Raw genomic sequence first — 14,955 nt, 5'->3', positions numbered from 1 at the left:
GTGGTTTGGAAATCCGATGACAAGAGTGTGGAAACAGCTGCCTCTGCAAAAAAGACTAGAAAATTGTAATACTTGGATTTGCACGACATTGTTTGTAGATCCAAATTGCTGGAGTTACAAGATTTGCATCCTAATGGTGAAAGACTTCAATAGGCGCAAATATGATCTGGAAAAGAGTCCAAAGCATGTCGCAGTGTTCGATTCTAAAACATGGAGATGGCAGATATGGGAAAATGACAATGAGTGGCATGTTAAGCTGCATCAAGTTGAATTCAAGGATAAAGAACAAGTATTTGCAGATATTCACCATTCAGGTGGAGTTCAATTCTACAACTTGAGCAAGATTGGTAACGATGCCAGGTGGTGGAGCTTTATAGTGGATGTAAAGCTCCCAATGTATGTTAGCAAGTATAGTAGTCGTGCAGTTTTCTACTACAAAGGATGCTGGTTTCTAGCTGCATATCTTAATAATTATGCATATGTGATCTTCAAGCTCCAACAAAAATCTAGAAGGAACAAGCTTTATTGGAGGCGGTTAAGCGTGATTACTTTCATGAGCTTGTATGGTGAAGAGTGGATGAAATTTGTTCGACGTCAAGAGGAACCAGAATTCAAGTTTTGGCTGCACGGAAATAAACTGGTGATATGTAATATTAACCACGTGATACCACCTGCTCTTTTGGATATCGAGGCCTTGACTTGGAAATGGCACATCCCTAAGTCGAATGCCAAACAGCTTCTTGATGAGCTTCATTGGGATGCAACTTGCGCATTCGTCCCCAATTGGGATGCCAATCCAGAAGGTTGTGGAAAAGGCGGCTCTTCGGCTGTACTATTTCGATCTAGATCTAGCCGAAAAGTGCGTCCTTGAGGCCCATATGTTTGCAAGGCAGCGATCGAGATGCGCGGGAAATCGATGCTTGCTGCGATGAGATTTAGCATGACCTTGGACCACCGTGGTCGAATCTTACCGCCGCATAATGGTTGTAGGAATCGCTGTTAATGAGCCGGGGAGGTTCAGATGCAGCAGAACAAGATGCATTCAGCAACGGGCTTGTAGACCAGGCTAAAGGATTAGGGGGTCGCTTATGCCTGTGGGCAGCATCGAAGCGTGGCTTGGAAACACATGGCAATGTACCAGAATGGTAATCTGCAGCGAGCTAAGGAGATGTTTGAGGGGATGCTGCGGCGGAATGCGGTCTCCTGGAATGTTTTGTCACAAGCTTACGGGCAGCAGAGGCAGATCAAGCAAGCTTTGAGGGGTGCCCAGTGATCTTTGATCGCCACACTTTCTCCAGCATTCTGCTGGAAGCAGATGCATAGCCACTGCTGCTTTTGAGATTGAAGTAACAAGTGGCTCCTCTCATACCAAATTCGTTTTACAATTTGCACTCCTTTGAAATAGACCTTGATTGTTTCTTACTTCCTTGAAATGTATAAAATAGATTTGTTTTACAAGTTTATTTATGGAAGTTTATTTTCAAATCAAATCAGTAGTGAGTAAAAGTGTCTTTTCATTTTCAAAATGTCTATTATAAACCTTGCTTTTAGTGTAAATATTGTCTAGGTCAAATGACCTTGCTAATACATGGGTATATTTTAATTATATAGAGCAGGCATTGGGTAATTATTTTTCTCACTATTTTATAATGGTTTTAAGTATTGCCCTTTTCATAAGTTATGTTCCAATTTAACAATTGTGACAATAGAGTATAAAGTACAATTAAATGGCGTATGAAATATTTTGGAAGTCCCTCTCTAATATTGTGCTAAAGCAAATTGATAAACCTGCCAACTTTCATATGCAGATGGGGTTAGAGTTAATTAGAATAACGTTTAGGCATTTTTTTAGGAATGGTCAGCCTTTAGAAGGTTGTGAAAAGATTTGTGAGTTCTACTAAGCTTAGAGCCTAGACCAACATTGCCACTTTATCAAGCTAGATTTCCAACTAACATTTAAGAACTTATGCAAATAATGGTAAGTTGCAATTTTTTAAAAAGAGCACAAGGCAAAAACAAACGAGATCGAAATGTAATGGTATAAAAATGGTTATACAAATGCAAGTTGTTTACCACAACTTGAGTTGTGGTTGAAGTAGTTTGAAGTTCAAATGTTTCAATGAGGATATCATTCTCTTTATATTGGTTTCTCTTCTTTCTTCTTTATTAATATTGTTTTTTTCATTAAGATCAACCACTTGAGGACCTTTTATACACTTCAATTGTAAATCTCTTCAAGAGTAAATACTAGAGTTAACATTCCTCTGAGGCAAAGACAGGGAATATAAATTTGTACGATACATGTCTATAAAACTTGATATGTGCTATGGAACAATATTCAAAAGCCTTAACATTTAAGGAAGTAAGATATGTGGGAATAAAGCTTTCTCTTCAGATGTTACATGATCAAATGAAGAAGAAAATGATTCCACCTACATGAACAATAACAAGTGCAATAGAGGAAGTGGTCCAAAATCTTTTTATTTATATAAAATACAAAGAGATGTTAAAAATAGTACAAAGTTAGGTTCATTGAGCTTAGCTCTTTAGCTTGTGAACTCAAGAGTGGTCACACTCCAATTTAATTAAATTTGAATAATCATTTTATCCATACTTATCCATGTTTCTATACATTATGCCTAGAGTGTTACCTTTCCATTGAACAAATATAGAACTCAATAACATAAGTTTAATATTTGGGTCTTGTGAAGGCAAGTTGAAGAATAGTTATTACTTGCTTTATGATTAGTGATTTTTTGTAGACTTTGTTGAGGATTATTGACACTTTATTTATCTTGATGATGATTTAGCAATAATGAATTACTTACCAAATGGTACTGTGGAGGATTGTATTCTTGGGCTTTTATGGTTTTTCCATGTTAGTATAAGTTCCACCTTTGTCAATATTGTTTAGTTGCATTTTGTTTATGGTATTAGATTGCATTAAGTCTTGGATGTGGTAACTCACTCTTGGATTATGTGTTATTTATATTTAAGTATTATTAAAGGATTAGTCTTGAATACTAAATAAAGTATTTTCAACTTTAGTTAACTTCGCCAGTAAAAGAGCTTTGAGTGGTGATTTACTTAATATTGATATTATTAGACTTGAGTTTATAGTGAGATGAGACATTTTCTCCATTGGCATAGTTAAAAATTTAGATTTTCCATCCATGGGTATTGGTTAAGGTCCTTTGGAAATAGACATTTTATTTTACTAATGTCCACAATAATAGTATTGATATTTTAGCTATACTTTTATATCGTTAACATTCGTGCATTTGCTAGTTAACAGCTATGTTGGCATTCAAATAAATTAAATGACAAGTTAAAGAAAGAGTTAGTGATCAATTAACTTGAATGATATTGATCATTGATGATTTTTATTACACTTATTATGAAGTGAATTACATCTTATTATGAATAGATGGATTCATAGAGGATTAGTCTTGAGATCACTTCTTGAGCATAGTTTTTTTGTACTTAACTTGTGATTAAAGTGATACGACACTTAGCTATTAGCGTTTTTGAGTTTTTGGTTATTTGAGGTTTTATACTCATTATTTTATTTGTTAAGAGTTGTTGGAGAAGGCATTTTGACTCATTAACTTTAATGTTAAAATTGTTGTCTGCATATAGTAACCATTGATAATGATTAACTGTCATATAAGGATAATTGATTATTCTCGTTTTGGTTATTATTGAGGGTAGATAATTCATTATTCTTCAAAATGGTGGATTATTCTTCAATGATAATTATACATCTTTCTTGATGGAATGATTGACAATCTTTTATGATGGTTAGTCATTATCTTTTATAGCTTTTAGTTTTCTACATTACTATATATTTTTTGTGGTTTTTGGATTAATCTTTTGAGTTTAAGATATTAGTAAAATGTTGTTAACACTTAATTGAGCAACTTTGGTTTTTAGTATTGTTGATTAAGATCTTTTCAGATTTATTGGAGTGATAGTTGGCATGAACAAATATTTTGTTAGCTTTTGTAATATTCATTTTGTTTTGGTAATTGTTGCGAAGGTTGGATTTAGATATTATATCCTTTAAGTGATACATTCTTGAGTATTCTACATATCTAGTGAATAATACTTTGGGTTTTAAATTTATTTAGTTGATTTAAAGTTGTATTGTCATCTCCTATAGAAGGCTACTTAAGCCATTTCTTTAGTTTTTTGTAAAGAGGCAAGGAGTGAAATACATAGGAAAAAGGAAAATGTAACCTCATAGGTGCAATCTATTATAGATAGAAGGCATTAGGCAATTGCTCTTTTTTAAGGAAATGTTTTAGACATTTGATATTTAATATAGTGATGTCTTTCAATACTTGATTACTTAAGGTGAGTTGCATGTTAGGTTGAAGTTGATGATTTGGTTCTTTGAGTGCTGAATTAAAGGGCATAGAGATTAGGATGATATTAGTGATATATTTTTATAAGTTTAGTGATATTAATTTAGATTCATGAAGCATTTAGCCATGCTCACTACTAGCCCCACATTTAAGTTGTGAAACTTGCCAAAAGACTTGTTCTTATTTTGGTTGGCAAAAGATTGGTATCATGTAGTTATTATATTCCAAAAGAGTATATATAATTTACATGTATCCTTATTACTCACTTGAGATTTATTATGGGGTATAAATAAGTCTTATTTATCCTTTTGATCTAAAGGGCTTGTGCAAGAATAATACATAACTACCAAAAACATATCATCCTCCTAATAATCCAAAGAAAAAATATGTATGAATGAAAGACATTAGTTAAAATAATAGGGTTTTTTGTAGTGGGTGCTACCATCAAATTGGACATAATTATGGATTTGCTAGCAGCAAATTTGATTAATTTATTTTGGTTTTCTTTTTCTTTTATTTTTTTCTCTTGAATATATGTTATGAGTAGAATATTATTGTTTATGTGAATACAGGTGTTTGTCAATTAGTCATTTCAAATATTATTCTCTTAATGCCACCGTAGTAGGAGGTTAGTATTGTTGGTTTTTTTTGTTCAAATGTTAGTAAATTAGACTTAATATCTACATTTGGTTGGATGAGAACTTCTAAATGTCTATTTAGCCAAATATACTTAGCCCAACTTATTAGTTCTTTTTATTATGTCTTGCATTAGCTTAACACGTGTATACTAGGCACTACTATTAATTGGTCATATAATCCACTTTTCTCTTATTATTTTTAGAAGATTAACCTTTCAATACTTATTTATAATAATTTATCTAAACCTTGCTAGTGAGTTTGGTTATAAAGGATGAGCCTTTGGCTTCTCTCCTTATATCACTTATGAGTGACAACTAGAGTAGCATTGGTGATTGACTTTGTTAATCATTTCTTTGTTGGTAATGACCAAATGGTATTTGGGGGTGGTGCCTTTGATCTTTATTCCATGCTTTCTCCACATTTATCATAATTCTCCTATTCTAGGTGTAAATATTTTAAATTATTGTAATTGAAAGGTGTTAAAGGTTGAGTAATGATATTTTTATTCATAGAGGCAAAATTGTAATTTTAGAACTTTTAGGAGAAAATTTATATTTTTGCAAAGTTTGAAATAATTTTTCCTATATTCAATTATATTGATCTCCTGGCATAGAGTTCTGATACACAGAAGCTAGAGATATTAGTGCAGATTCTTGAAAGCCATATAGGATGGTTGATGCAAATTTAATAGAAAACTTGGGCAATCTAAGATCAATAACAACAAAGTTGTTTCTTAGCAGAGTAAAAAAACAGAAAATGGTCTCACTTTTCACCTAAGAAAACTAAGGCAACCAAGGAATTGTTATGGATGTAAAGATTTTTCTGGCAATCTACAATGACAACGCAAGATGCCTGCAAATGATCTTGAACCTTGTTCATCATGGCCACAACAAACACTTTGAAATGTTCCACTGTTTGTACATTGAGAGGGCAGAAATCCAATTGGCTCACATATCCACAATATAGTAAAAAGACTTACTGATGAAGACCTCAAGAGTTTATGAACTTGCAATGCTAAAGTAGGAACATATTATTCAGTGAAAATCTGCTTACTTGCTTGACATGCTTTTGTTGTTTCTATTGAGACAAAACTTGCCAAGATCTGCCATTTTCAAGCTGCTCCTTAAGCCAACTTCAGCTCGCACAAAACCTAGTCTATTTAAAGTATTGTACGTGGTGATGGGAAGGAACCTGTCTTGCCAAAGTAGGAGGTTGCCGGTTGTTTGAGTTCTCAATTCAAGAAAGCATTCTTTATGTCCATCCAAAGTCTCGAAGGGGCAGGATTTGCAACGGAGATCCGGCTAAAAATCTACGAGAGCCATCAAGACGTTGGCTCCAAGTGAGTCTTTTGATTTCCACTTTTCTGTGATTGTTCCTCTCTCTTTCTGTGCAGAACATTTCGAGAGTATGGAGAGGAAGTTCTGTGTCACCTGGAGGAGTCATTGTCTTCGGATAGTAATCTCACCAAAGCCCCCAAGAACTACGAAGGGGTGAGTTTTTCACTTTCTCGTTCTTTTCTCTTCCAAGTCTCATTCACTGTTGGATGATCCAGGTGAGAGTTTCGGGATATGGAGGATGGTTCTTACTGAGGCACGACTGAACATCGAGGTGAGTGAAATAAATCTTAAAAACATGGATGAATCCAGGCTCCCACGAAAGACGCTGCGCAAAAGCTGGGCTCGTTTGTCATGGAAGTGGTCTCTCGATCCAAGGCATTGGATTGCAAAAGTTTCTTACATAGAAGAAAAGGTCGATATTAACTAGCATTTGCTAGGGTTTTTGTAAAGGGTTTTGGCCGGGCTCGATCATTCTCTCATTGGGGAATGTGAATGCGCAGCGAAATGGCAGCGGCGGATGATCTCTGGCTGGTCAGCTGCTTGAATGCGACGCTGGATCCCAATCTGGGAGCTAGGAATCAAGCGGAAGGCGCTCTTACGGAGGCATCAAGAAAGACAGGTTTTTCTCCCCTCTCACATGGTCATTGGAGTAAATTTGGATTCTCCTGGCAGGATATGGCATTGCTCTCGCCAGAATCACACTGAACAACGATTTCTCGCTGGGAGTGCGTCAGATATCCTTGGAAAGTTTAGTTTCTTCTCTTTTCCTCGCAGCGCTTCCTTTAACGGATTTCACCTAGCTGCGGTTCTTTTGAAGCATTACGTGAAGAAGCATTGGATTGGCGATGACTTCACTGTCTTTCCTCAAGACAAGGTAAGTTCTATTGCTTTGTCGCGGCTTTTTGTGAAGGATGGTTCGTGTTTTTCCCAGGAAATGATTCGAAAGCTGTTGCCCCTTGGTTTGGGTGATCCAGAGAAGAAGATACAAACCGCTGTGGGTATGGTAATTGCATGCATTGCCATTTCCGACTGGCCAGAGGAATGGCCGGAGCTTATGATGCTCATCCTTGCGTGCATAAACGATCGCTCCGACGTTAACAAAGGTAACATGTACTGAGACGATGGTTTTTCCTACTTCTGGATGATGCAGTGAATGGAGGAATGCGATGCCTCTACCTTTTTGCTGACGAGATGGACGATAGACAACTCCCACACCTGGTGCCTGTGCTTTTCCCGGCTTTGTATGACATTATCTCAACATCTTCCGTAAGTTTGTTTCGATAAACTTTTTTCGAAAGGAAGCCTTTGTTATGAAATAATTCGGTTTCCCTGCAAGGTTTACGCTGCGTCGACTCGAAAGGAAGCACTGAATGTGTTGCATAGCTGCATCGCCACCCTGGGGGTTATGAGTGGTGCTTATCAAGTTATGTGTTTCTCATTTCTGGCTACTTTTGATGCTGATTATTTCTGCAGTCAGAAACGAAGGCGCTGATGAAACCTATGCTTAAGGGATGGTTGGAACAATTTGCGGCAGTACTTCTTCAAACAATCCGGCCGAAAGAGCCGGATAGTTGGCTGCTCAAAATGGAGGTATCAGTTCCTTTTTTTCATGTTGATTGAGACTGAAGATTTAATGAATCTTACAGGCTATCAAAGCTTTGCAACAAATTGTGATGAACTTTTCGAAACTCGCATTCAACGACTTCACAAGTAAATAGAAGTGCTTCACAAATGCTGACGGTCTCATCTCCAATTCTCTTTAGTTGTTCTTTCCCCACTCTGGCATACATTCGTCACAGACCTGCAAGTTTACGTGGAGGCTGCTGTCAACGGCGACGAAGTAGACTTGGCTGATCCCAAAAGCTCTGAAGAAAGTTTAGAGTCGTACGCAAATCAGGTAAGAGGCCGGGAACTGGAATTTATCTTCATTCTTTGCCTCTCTTGCAGTTGCTCGAGTTTCTACTATGTCTAGTTGGCCATTCACGATACTGTGAGGTAAATCCAAAGCTTACGTGTTGAGACAACCCCGTTATTGTTCATTGATGAAGGTTATCCGCAAGAGCATCAAAGATCTGGCGTACTTCACGATAGGGTACATGCAGATGACTGAAGAACAAGTTGTATCATGTTTTTTCGTGCTCCAAGTTTCTAACCGATGCCTTCCAGGTCCAGACTTGGTCTGGAGACGCGAGTGAGTTCCTGGCCGAGGAAGATACTTTATCCTGTAGCTGCAGAACGTCAGGTAAAAGAGCTAAACAGGTGTGTTTTGATTTTCGTGAGTTCATTTCAGGGGTCTTGCTTCTCCAGGAGTTTGTTGGTGTCTACGAGGACGAAGGCACACTAGCTATTCTGGAAGCTGTCAGTAGAAGAATGGAAGATGCAGACAGAGCGAAATCTCAGGGTGAAACTGGCTGGTGGAAGGCAAGTATATCATGATTGGATGTTTCTAACAGTTTGTGCATCTGTATGCTGCAGGTGCGCGAGGCGGCATTATTAACTTTGGGATCTTGTGTAGAGGTATTTTCATTCATAATTCTAAATGTTATTACAATGCTTCTTTAGGCTGACGATGAGCTGCCCGGATTCAGCATTGACGTTCTTTTTAACCGCATTTTAGTTGACGACCTATCACAAGGTAAGGCCTACCAGTTTTTCTTCTGAACAAGTTATTTTTCAGGAATGAAATTGTGTCCCTTTTTATATGGCCGTGCTCTATGGGCCGTTGCAAAATTCTCTTCCTGCGTAAGTAGAACGTTTCATTCTTTGTTTCTTATAGTTTGATCAAGATCGCCTCTACAGATTAGCAAGGACAAACAAGAGAAGTTCTTTCTTACTGCAATAGAAGGACTGTCTGATACTTCGTAAGTCCTGTTTCGATAGTCTATTCTGTAACCTTTTGTTTGTCGCAGGTATATTCCAATCATGGTGGCTTCATGCCAAGCAGTTTCCACCTTGTTGCCAAAAGTTGAGTCTCGAAGCTCACAGCCTTATATAAGATCACTCTATACAGCACTGGCGACACTCTTGCAGCAGGTTTGCTCTTATGCTATTCTTTTTCTTTATCATGCTAAAAACTATTTCTCAGGGGTCTGAAGAAACTATGCATATTGTTTTGGATGCGTTGCAATCCGCAATAAAAGCTGGTAAGTGGCCTATTTACTGACTTCTTTCACATGACTACCCTTGATCTTTCTCAGACAAGGATCACATGCCTGAAGCAGAGGCAATGTTATCTCCCATTTTACTGCACGTATGGGCGACATATATCAGGGATCCCTTAATCAGCATAGACGCACTAAGTGCTATAGAGGTAAATCTGATTAACATGAAAAAGACTGAGAGCTTATGCAGGCTGTTAAAAATGCCCCTGGCTGTATGGAGCCTCTTGCAGCGCGGGTGCTTCCTGCTATTACTGGCGTTTTGTGTCAGGTATTTGAAGTGGTATTCTTGAGGCGGTCTACGTAACTGTTTGTTTTCAAAGTGTAGCCACGAAGTCAGCAGGAAGGACAAGTAGCGGGAGCTTTAGATCTTCTCACCATGCTTGTCAAGGTTCGTTCGTTCTCCTTGCGTTTTACTTGTTTCGTTTGTTTGTTCTTTAATATGATAATGCATTCAGAACGCGCCTCTCAGCATCTTGAAGCACGCGCATCATGCACTCTTTACCTCCATTATCGATATAGTTTTGCAGACGAATGACGATAGCGAGCTACAGGTAGCTTTTCGTTAACAGACAGCGGTTTCCTGATGTCTTGCTTTCTCGACAGAATGCAACTGAGTGTCTAGCTGGCTTTGTCAAAAGCGCAGGAGAGAACTTGCTTGCTTGGGCCACTGACGCTGATTCTACAATGAAGATGCTTCTGGCGGCTGCTGGGAGGTAATAATACCCGACAAAACTTTTGTATACTAAAGAAATCTCTTACAGATTGTTGAACCCGCAAACAAATAGCTCCGGATCTCTTTATTCTGGCACTTTTATCGTACAGCTTATTGAAAAGTTTTCTTTGCGTATGGCTCCCCACCTCAGAGATCTCGTGACGGCATTAGTGGTACGTTTGGAAAGTGTGGCACTCAAAGGCTCCCTGATCTTTGTATTCGCCAAGCTGGTACGTTCTTGGTCAAGGTTATGTAGCAGCCTTTATATTCCCAAACAGGTACACATGAGCGCACCTAACTATGGGCAATTTATCGAGCTGTTGAGGAGTATTCCTTCGAAAGGTTATGGAGATTCTCTCACATGTGTAATGGCGGAATGGACCAAATGCCACGGTAAAGATTGTTCTGTTGTATCTGCATGCTAAAGTGAACTTTTAGACGAAGTTCAAGGTTCGTACCAGATCAAAGTGAGTACAACAGCTCTGGCAAGTCTTTTAGCCACTGGACACCCTCTACTTTCACAAGTTCAAGTCGAAGGACGCTTGCTGGAGGTATGTCACAGCATAAAATACTGCTTTTCTTATTATTGTGTTTACAGGCTACTGGTGGAATCAAGACAAGGTCGAAATCCAAATTGCAACCTGACCAGTTTACGAGAGTTTCCGCACTTCAAAAGGTTTGATCGGTTATGAATGGCTTTAACGGTGACAAACCTGACTTCAGATTTTCTCCCTCCTGGCTCGTGGTCTAGTCGAAGGACAAGAGGCAGCCAGCAATTTCGTGGATGAGGTAAATCTAAATGTTCGAATTCCAAAGTATTCAGCTTCTCTCAGGATGATGAGTGGGAAGAGCTTAGCAACCCGGACGGGAATGATGTGGAAGATGTAGTGCCAGCCAATAAATCGCTACGGTCTGTTTTCGAGCCTGCTGATCTGTACGAAGACGTGTTGAATGGCGACGTGGTAAGAGCTAATCCCTGGAGAAAAAGCTGTGGCATTGATATTCGTTTCGTTTTACAGAGTGATGGGGACGAACCAAGCGATGAAGTTGATCCAATCAATCAGGTAAGCGTTACGATAATTACGTGATATGCAAAACGTGTTTCTGGCGACGCCGGTCGGCCACATTGCAGATCAATCTCCAAGCTTACTTGGTGGACTTCATGAAGAGATTCTCACAAGAAGCTCCGCTTGCATTCAGTGAATTCTTCAAGGTGAGACCTTTGTAAATCAACGTGTTGTTACAAATCTGCTTTTCTCCACAGGAGCTGTCTGATCGGGAAAAATGTGCGGTGCAAGATGCGGTGTCTAGCAAGTAAGAAGTGGCCGAGAGGGAGAAAAAAGTTTTGTAGGAAAGAGACAGAGACGACGATTATGTGTGATTCTTGAGTAAACCGCTTTTAAATCCGAAAGCTCGCAAGCTCAATACCAGTGTATTGAACTAGATGTTTCGCGAAGGCTCTCATCGCACAGGAAATTCCCGGAGTAAGTTTCTGTCGAACACAATCCCGTGAATGAAAAGAATCGATGATCAAGCCTGCGTTGGATCTTTTGTGTTGAGGGGAGTAGCTCAGATGGTAGAGCACTCGCTTAGCATGCGAGAGGCACCCGGCATCTCCAAATCTTTAGTTGAGTGAGCATTCCACGCATTTTGACCGGTGTTGACTATTGCTGACCTCATGGGTCACCTGAGCCTTTGATCAGATTCCGCAGAGGAACAATGTCTCTTTTGTATCTCCTGATCATTGCATATGCCCAGAAAGGGCATGCGCCAAGCTGGAGAGCTTGCATGCAATCGATTCCAGCAACGTCTTGGTGGGCACAGCGATTCTTGACATGTGCGGGAGTCCGAGCCGAGATAATGGAGCTCGAAGTCCAAAGGTTAACACATAACCTTTCCTGGTATAAAGGCATAATTGAAGGATGGAGAGTTTGGTGCCCTAAGGCTGTTGACATGGTACGCTGGACAAGAGCTACGATGGAGGCTCGGAGTCGGGCGGAGCGGGATGTAGAGTGGGTAGGCATATTTGTGAGAAACGCTTGGATCTAAAATCTTTTGAACAGGTGCGCTTCACTATGTCCGCTGCCACCCTTCCGCTCGAGAGTGCCTTCGACGAAGAGTATCGGGATTTGTATCGTGAGTGGAAGCAGGAGTGGGCCGCGTGGGGGAAATATCCGTCCATGTCAGTTCCCAAGGGCGCCACAGACGAGTTGATCATGGAGTACAGCGAAACACTCATTGGCGCCTTGATGGTGCACAAGTTGTACGAGGACGAGAAGATAAGTGAGATCAATTGATATGTTTTGAGCTTTTCTTAGTTTGCTGCTGCATGTAGAGCGGCTGGAAGAGGAGGATGCCAAGATAGAAGCTCTGCAGGAGGCCAAGGCAGCAGTTAAGGCAGCAGCTCTAAGGCGGCAAATCAAGGCAGCAGCTCTAAAAGCGAAGAGAGGTAAGATTAATTGATATGTCTTGAGCTTTCCTTAGTTTTGCTGCTGCATGTAGAGCGGGAGGAACAGGAGGAGGCTAACGGAGCAGAGGCGGCAAATCCTTCTTCAAGCTCCACGCCTCAGCAAATCTCCAAAGAACGCTCGTTCCTGCCAAAAGCTGCCAGACCGGCCAACAAACCAAAACGACGCAGAGATGGCACTGTAGCATGAAGCCCGGAGAAAGACTTTTTCTTCCTCTAAAATGGGTATGCAAGCCTGAAGACTAGCGTGATGAGGAAATTACGCCGGGCTGGATCACAGCCACCATTGGCGGCAATCCATTCATCTTGTGTAAGACTGAAACAAGCTTGAAATAGACGCAGTTGCAGTTGCCCTGGAAGAAGAAAAATCAATCTCTGCATGGAACACATAAGTTTTGTTCCACTCTCTTGCTCTTGAGGGGATAGAACAAGCGAGAAAAACGAACAAAGACGAGGCAGTTTTTGTTTACTATCCCGGGGTCACTCCACACAAGATGTTGCAGGCTTCACAGTTGGAGACTGGTGAAATTTCATCAACGTTCCAAATGGTTGCCACTTGGGATTTATTCGTTTTATCCGACTGAACCATTCGAGGATGTGGTTGCAGCTCCAAGTGAAACTGTTTGTGGATCCAAGTTGTTAGAGCTGCAGGATTTGCATCTTGATTGTGAAGGACTTCAATACGTACAACACATACAATCTAAAGAGGAGTCCATGCTTGGTTCTAAAACATGGAGATGGCAGATATGGGCAAATGCCAATGAGTGGCATGTCACGCTGCATGAAGTTGAATTCAAGGATGAAGAGCAAGTGATTGCAGATATTCACCATTCAGGTGGAATTCAATTCTACAACTTGAGCAATATTAGTAACGATGGCAAAGTGGTGGAGCTTAGTAGTGGATGTAGAGATCCCAATACATGTCAGCAAATACAGTAGTTGTGTAGTTTTCTACTACACCACAGACATGGAAATGGCACAGACCTGCTTCAAAGTCGAATGCCAAACAGCTTCTTGATGAGCGTCATTGGGATGCAACTTTGCCCATTTGTCCCCAATTGAGATTCCAATCCAGATCCTTCACAAAGCAATTTACAAGTATGAAAAGAATTAGACATAATCTCCTTCGGCCAAGCGTTTTTCTTGCTCAAATACTTCTTGAGTTCTACTTATTGTAAATTTTATAACGCAGAAAAATTGACTTATTTCCAAAATCCTTACAGTATATCATCTACCAGGTAATGTTTTTTTGCTTGGGGAGAGGGGACTTCTTCAAAAGAAGGCATGCTCTCATGTCGCTTTGAAGTTTAGAAAACGCTGCATTAGGGCGGTGATGAGATGAGTCAGAATGGAGGAGGCAAGGTATGGAGCGAGCAGGCGGTGTGGACGCTCCTCAGCATCTACGAGGACAAATGGAGGCAAGTAGAGTGGGGCAACCTCAAAGCCAGGCACTGGGAGGAGGTAGCCACCACTTTTGCGGCGGCCGGGGGCTTGCGCTGCCTGCCAAAATCTCCGCTCCAGTGCAAGAACAAGGTGGAGGACCTCAAGAAGAAGTTCAAGGAGAAGATGCACAAGGGCTCCTCCTCCTCCTCCTCCTCAAAGTGGCCTTACTTTGCTCGAATGGACGCCATGTTTGCGAGCGCTGCCAGGGGATTGATAGCCCAGGAAGGAGCTGCCGCCGCCGCCACTGCCACTGCCACCGCTGCTGCGTATAACGGCGACTTTGGATCCGCCAGGCACCACCATTTCTCCTCCTTGGACGATACAAACACCGAGGTGAATGGCGACGAGTTTGACGAAGATGGTGGAAACGAGAGCCATCGGGGTGGTGGTGGTGATGGGAATCACAACGAGTTTGAAGAGGAGGACGAAGACGCAGAAGGAGAAGAGGAGGACGAAGAGGAAGAGGTGGAGGAAGAGCTCTCCAACTTCGATGCTGGTTTGAAGAGGAAGCCACGGGCGCTGGCGAACAGGAGGAAGAAGACGAGGTGTGGCGGCGGCTCGATGAGGCGATGTGGAAGCTCTTGGCTGGCCAAGGACGCTCTCGTAGCTCTGGTTGCTTCGCTTGGGGAGTCAGTGGTGAGGATCGAGAGGTCCAAGCTGGAGTCGCAGAGGCAGCTGCTGTTGATGCGAGCCCAGGCGGAGAACAGGCGGATCGAGATGGAAGCCAAGAGTCACGATATGTTTATCACCTTGCAGCTCCAGCTTGCGCAGCTCATAGCACAGAGAGACCATATCTAGGCCAATTCCCTGGACGCAAAAATCAGTGTTT

The 14,955-nt window shown here is 40.8% G+C and overlaps 2 protein-coding genes across 3 annotated transcripts; both read left to right on the top strand.

Annotated features, from left to right (window-relative positions):
• The first annotated feature begins 6,787 nt into the window (after positions 1-6,787).
• LOC9643023 (importin-9) lies at positions 6,788-11,659 on the top strand. Of its 2 annotated transcripts, none has more exons than XM_024678853.1 (33): positions 6,788-6,962; positions 7,016-7,077; positions 7,140-7,217; positions 7,275-7,446; positions 7,494-7,609; positions 7,680-7,766; positions 7,817-7,933; positions 7,990-8,053; positions 8,107-8,240; positions 8,291-8,338; positions 8,392-8,435; positions 8,510-8,585; positions 8,651-8,764; positions 8,819-8,860; positions 8,906-8,978; positions 9,021-9,085; positions 9,143-9,204; positions 9,253-9,376; positions 9,429-9,486; positions 9,541-9,653; positions 9,695-9,772; positions 9,830-9,892; positions 9,960-10,055; positions 10,108-10,217; positions 10,266-10,446; positions 10,495-10,609; positions 10,655-10,767; positions 10,815-10,892; positions 10,940-11,005; positions 11,050-11,178; positions 11,236-11,280; positions 11,349-11,429; positions 11,481-11,659. In XM_024678853.1, the coding sequence occupies exons 1-33, from the start codon at positions 6,836-6,838 to the stop codon at positions 11,532-11,534; spliced, it is 2,985 nt and encodes a 994-aa protein (XP_024534621.1). In that variant the 5' UTR covers positions 6,788-6,835; the 3' UTR covers positions 11,535-11,659. The 2 variants fall into 2 exon arrangements, with proteins under 2 accessions (XP_024534621.1, XP_024534620.1); XM_024678852.1 differs by having other exon boundaries at positions 8,392-8,460; positions 8,634-8,764.
• A 2,206-nt stretch (positions 11,660-13,865) lies between these two features.
• LOC112347724 (trihelix transcription factor ASIL2-like) lies at positions 13,866-14,947 on the top strand. Its single transcript, XM_024679070.1, has one exon. The coding sequence runs from the start codon at positions 14,022-14,024 to the stop codon at positions 14,922-14,924; it is 903 nt and encodes a 300-aa protein (XP_024534838.1). The 5' UTR covers positions 13,866-14,021; the 3' UTR covers positions 14,925-14,947.
• The last annotated feature ends 8 nt before the right edge of the window (positions 14,948-14,955 follow it).

The sequence above is a fragment of the Selaginella moellendorffii genome, unplaced genomic scaffold (genome assembly GCF_000143415.4).
Source record: "Selaginella moellendorffii unplaced genomic scaffold, v1.0 SELMOscaffold_23, whole genome shotgun sequence".
Lineage (NCBI taxonomy): Eukaryota > Viridiplantae > Streptophyta > Lycopodiopsida > Selaginellales > Selaginellaceae > Selaginella > Selaginella moellendorffii.
Note: the sequence above shows the minus strand (reverse complement) of the source record. Positions and strands in the feature narration are given on the sequence as shown.

What these genes read in the sequence shown, in the direction of transcription:
- LOC9643023 (XM_024678852.1), top strand. Translation starts at nt 6,836, where the DNA reads ATGCGCAGCGAAATGGCAGCGGCGGATGATCTCTGGCTGGTCAGCTGC. An exon ending in TAGAGTCGTACGCAAATCAG is followed by an intron (nt 8,241 to 8,290) that starts GTAAGAGGCCGG and finishes CCTCTCTTGCAG; the next exon opens with TTGCTCGAGTTTCTACTATG. An exon ending in ACGCACTAAGTGCTATAGAG is followed by an intron (nt 9,654 to 9,694) that starts GTAAATCTGATT and finishes GAGCTTATGCAG; the next exon opens with GCTGTTAAAAATGCCCCTGG.
- LOC112347724 (XM_024679070.1), top strand. Translation starts at nt 14,022, where the DNA reads ATGAGTCAGAATGGAGGAGGCAAGGTATGGAGCGAGCAGGCGGTGTGG.